The sequence below is a fragment of the Lupinus angustifolius genome, chromosome LG17, assembly GCF_001865875.1.
Source record: "Lupinus angustifolius cultivar Tanjil chromosome LG17, LupAngTanjil_v1.0, whole genome shotgun sequence".
Lineage (NCBI taxonomy): Eukaryota > Viridiplantae > Streptophyta > Magnoliopsida > Fabales > Fabaceae > Lupinus > Lupinus angustifolius.
This window is the reverse complement of record NC_032025.1, coordinates 5,850,105-5,854,148: the sequence shown is the minus strand read 5'-3', so window position 1 is coordinate 5,854,148 and position 4,044 is coordinate 5,850,105. Positions and strand designations below refer to the sequence as shown.

Below are 4,044 nucleotides of genomic sequence, written 5' to 3'. Positions count from 1 at the left end.
GTCATCATATTAGGTTAATGAATAAAAAAATCAACAAAATGCACTTTAAATAACATATTTATAAAATAAGAACAAATATACAATAATGAAGATTGACTAGCAAGATACAAAAGCTATTAAATTAGGTTTAAACAAAATAAAGATTGACGAATGAAACATTGGATTGTAGATATGGGTGAAAAAGAAAGAAATATGGAACGAAAGGGGAAAAGAGGATGTAGATATGAAATGATAATGGAGGGAGAAGTAATACACATGTGACAAGGGATTTAATCCCCAATATATTTAATTACTCAAAATTATAATTATAAATTAATTAATTATTAAATAACTAAATATGTAATAAATAAATACCTTAGATTTTTTTAATTATTTAACAGATTCCTGCTAATTTTATCAGGTAACTCTAGTTTAATACACTACTTATACTATTATAAGTTTTCACCTACAATTTTATAGATGAGTTAATATATATATATATATTATGTTATAAATATTTGTATAAAAATAAAGATGAATAATATAATCAAAATATAAGTATTCAATATTAATATATACTTCTTTTTCTTTTTATTGATAAAGAAGTAGATAAATAATAAGAAAATAAAATATGAAGCACTAACATCTACATATTGTTATTATTATATGTGATACACGTTATGACAGTATATAAGTGCGGATACCTTATAACGTTTTCATTCATCCACTCGCTGATACCAACTCCAACTACAACACCAACACCTTTCCACAGAGAAAAAAGTGAGTGAGAACCACCCACGGTCCATTCAATGGCTACTACCAAAGTTTACATTGTGTAAGCTATTCTTCCTCTTATTACTCTTTTTTTTTTCTCTTTTTCTTTTATTTTTCGTTAATTTGATTGAAGATTGTGATAATCTTCCCTTCCCTGTTTCTTTTATGTTTCTAAATTTGATATTGGTCTGATTACTGATCTGGGTGTGGGTGTATGATTTAGTGCATCAAGATTTTGTCTTCAGAAACATGCATATCTCAAAATTCCGTTGTGTTCTTTTCCTTTGTAATTAATTATTAAATTCTTTTGGGTTTATGTAGTAGTACCCAATGAAACCAAATTACGGGATCATATAAATTACATAACCCACTAATTAAATATGTTTGAGCATTAGGATAATCTGATGTATTTGTTCAGCCCCCCAAGAAGGAGTACTTTTGACACAGATCTGTTATTTTCAGATTCTTGTTTGATTGATAATTTTTTTAATCTCTTTTACTTTTTTTTGTTGCTTTGGTATTGGGGATGGGATTGGATGTTGGCTACGAAAGGATTCTCTCCACTAATGGAAATGCAAGTACATGTTTCTCCATTTGTTTTTTAATGACAAAAGTGTAATTTTATTGAAATTAAAATGATTAATGTGTCATTGAAAGTTGTATTTCTCATCGGCTACCGGTAAGAAACAATTGAGGGAAAAGAGAGTTTTGATAGTTGGAATTTTATTTTTTAATCACAAGGGTATTTTGCTGCATCTTCAAGAAATTAAGATATGATGATGGTGAACCCCACGAACCTACCTTTTCACAAGAAGGTTGTAAAGTGGAATACCCATGAAGAGAAAAAGTTCAGGCCCTACCCATTTTTGTTAAGAGTGTGGTCCTGGCATTCATCATTATTGATTACTGTTTCATGTTTCCAGCTACATACTCCATAATAGGGTCGGTCTTCCTTTTCTTGCAATTCGGATAAACTTGAGTATGTGACTTGACCCGCCACTCGTAAAAGCTAGATGCTTAATATGTGGAAGAATCAAAATTATAATGAGGTGGGGCCATATGTAATTAGATGATGAAAACTGTATAACTATGAGGTGTTGGGAGGAGAAGTATGTGACTAAAGTTACTCAATTGAAATTGTTTCTTCAATTCCAACCATTTCTATGCTTATGCAAATTTGGGAAACTTAATTAAATGGTTTCCTACTATAGAGAATATGATGTTGATGTCATCAGCTCTTGTCTGGTAAAAAATGCTCAGAAAATGCCACTCAATCATATCAGATACAAATCTGCTTATGTGGTAGGAGTGTAGGTGTGTAACAAACAAGGTGAGCCTACTTGTAATCAGATCGTAAAAATGTACATATGTGAGGCGATATGAATGTAATTGTGTGCATAGCCATCTTCAAAAACTCATGGTTTTCGTTGAGCATAGTGCCACCATAATTTCCTACTGTTGCATTAATGGTATGTGTGAATCATATGTTATTCTGGCTTATATTGCATGTGATATTTCATATTGTTTTACCCAAATTTCAACTTTTACTGTGGAGTTCTTTCGTCTATGCACTAGCAAAGAGTCTCTTTATCCCTGTTCTTTGGGGCTTCTTTGTGGATAATTATTTTAGCGCCTTATGGCATATCATATCCTCCTTCCGATGTTATACTTAATGTCTATCATAATGATATGGTGAGTGGCATGTATGTGATTAAAGTTTATGTTGCATTGTTTAGTTACTATTCTATGTACGGACATGTTGAGAAGCTGGCTGAAGAGATTAAAAAAGGGGCTGCTTCTGTGGAAGGAGTAGAAGCAAAGCTCTGGCAGGTTAGTTTGTAATGATAAGTCTTTTAATCATAAAACATATTTGCTTTCGTTCGTACCGTTGTGAATTGTGATATATTTCTACCTTTATTATAGTTTTTGCTTGATGGAAAGATGGGAAGGAAAATCCACACACTTATTCTCAGTTGTGCCCTCGATAATACACCAGCACTTAAAATTTAGAACATAATGGAAATTTGCATTCTGCTCTTATAATATTGTGATACATGGAAATGGGTCACTTGCAGTTTTTTTTTTAACTGCAGGTGATCTCAACCGTTTATTAAATATAAATAAAAACTACAACTCAAAAAATCATATTTAGTATATTAGTATCTGCACAGATTGCAGTTGTTTTCAGAACATTTGAGGATCATAATCATTTCATAAATACAGGTACCTGAAATACTGCCTGAAGAGGTCCTTGGGAAGATGGGAGCACCTCCAAAGAGTGACGTACCAATTATTACACCGAATGAACTACCCGAGGCTGATGGATTGTTGTTTGGTTTCCCCACAAGATTTGGACTAATGGCTGCTCAGTTTAAAGCATTTATGGATGCAACCGGAGGCCTATGGCGCACACAAGCGCTAGCAGGAAAGCCTGCAGGACTCTTTTACAGCACTGGTTCCCAAGGAGGTGGACAAGAGACTACCCCGTGAGTTACCGCATTTCATTGTGTTTTATTTCCACCACTTTTTCTTTCGGGTTTTTCATCCCATTCATTTTAGGATAGCTGAACCTAACATAAGTCACAGCTAACTTGGTCATTATTTGCTTCTCTGATTTTAAAATTTTACAGGTTGACATCCATCACTCAGCTTGTTCACCATGGATTGATTTTTGTGCCCATTGGATACACATTTGGTGCTGGGATGTTTGAGATGGAGGCGGTTAAGGGTGGCTCCCCATACGGTGCCGGTACCTTTGCCGGAGACGGCTCCAGACAGCCTACTGAGTTAGAATTGGCTCAAGCATTCCATCAGGGGAAGTACTTTGCTGGGATTGCAAAGAAGCTCAAAGCATCCGCATGATTCTTATTTTCCATACATCTTCCAATTTAAAGTGTGTTTGTGCATAATCATATTAAGTATCAAATTTCCATAGTGGAGAGAAAATAAATTGATACTTATGTTCAGTGCAACTATTGTTACTTTGTGTGTATTCTCAAATATACTGCTGTTGTGTTTATTCTCAACTATTGTCATTGAGATCAGAGTGAGTATAATGATTTTACCTTTGCATAGCTTTTACTGATTATTTATAAATAGTTTTATCTTATTTGTTGCGCACCAGTGTGCTACTGTTTTAGTACATGCTCTTAGATGTGAGAGAAGTGAAGCATAAGAATGTTAATCAAGTCTTTTTCAGCATCATATTGGTAGGACTTTGCTAATAATGAGAGCATATCATGTCTTTTCAATATAGATTGATATGCCAATCAGGTTAGTTGGGAATTCCCT

General features: G+C 33.6%; 1 protein-coding gene across 1 annotated transcript; it reads left to right on the top strand.

Annotated features, from left to right (window-relative positions):
* Positions 688-3,827, top strand: LOC109331816 (NAD(P)H dehydrogenase (quinone) FQR1-like). Its single transcript, XM_019566552.1, has 4 exons — positions 688-814; positions 2,490-2,583; positions 2,977-3,239; positions 3,384-3,827. The coding sequence occupies exons 1-4, from the start codon at positions 789-791 to the stop codon at positions 3,613-3,615; spliced, it is 615 nt and encodes a 204-aa protein (XP_019422097.1). The 5' UTR covers positions 688-788; the 3' UTR covers positions 3,616-3,827.

Bases quoted from the DNA above. Each gene is read 5' to 3' on its own strand.
- LOC109331816 (XM_019566552.1), top strand. From the start codon at position 789: ATGGCTACTACCAAAGTTTACATTGT. The intron at 815-2,489 runs GTAAGCTATTCT...TGCATTGTTTAG, and splicing joins ACTACCAAAGTTTACATTGT to TTACTATTCTATGTACGGAC. The intron at 2,584-2,976 runs GTTAGTTTGTAA...TCATAAATACAG, and splicing joins TAGAAGCAAAGCTCTGGCAG to GTACCTGAAATACTGCCTGA.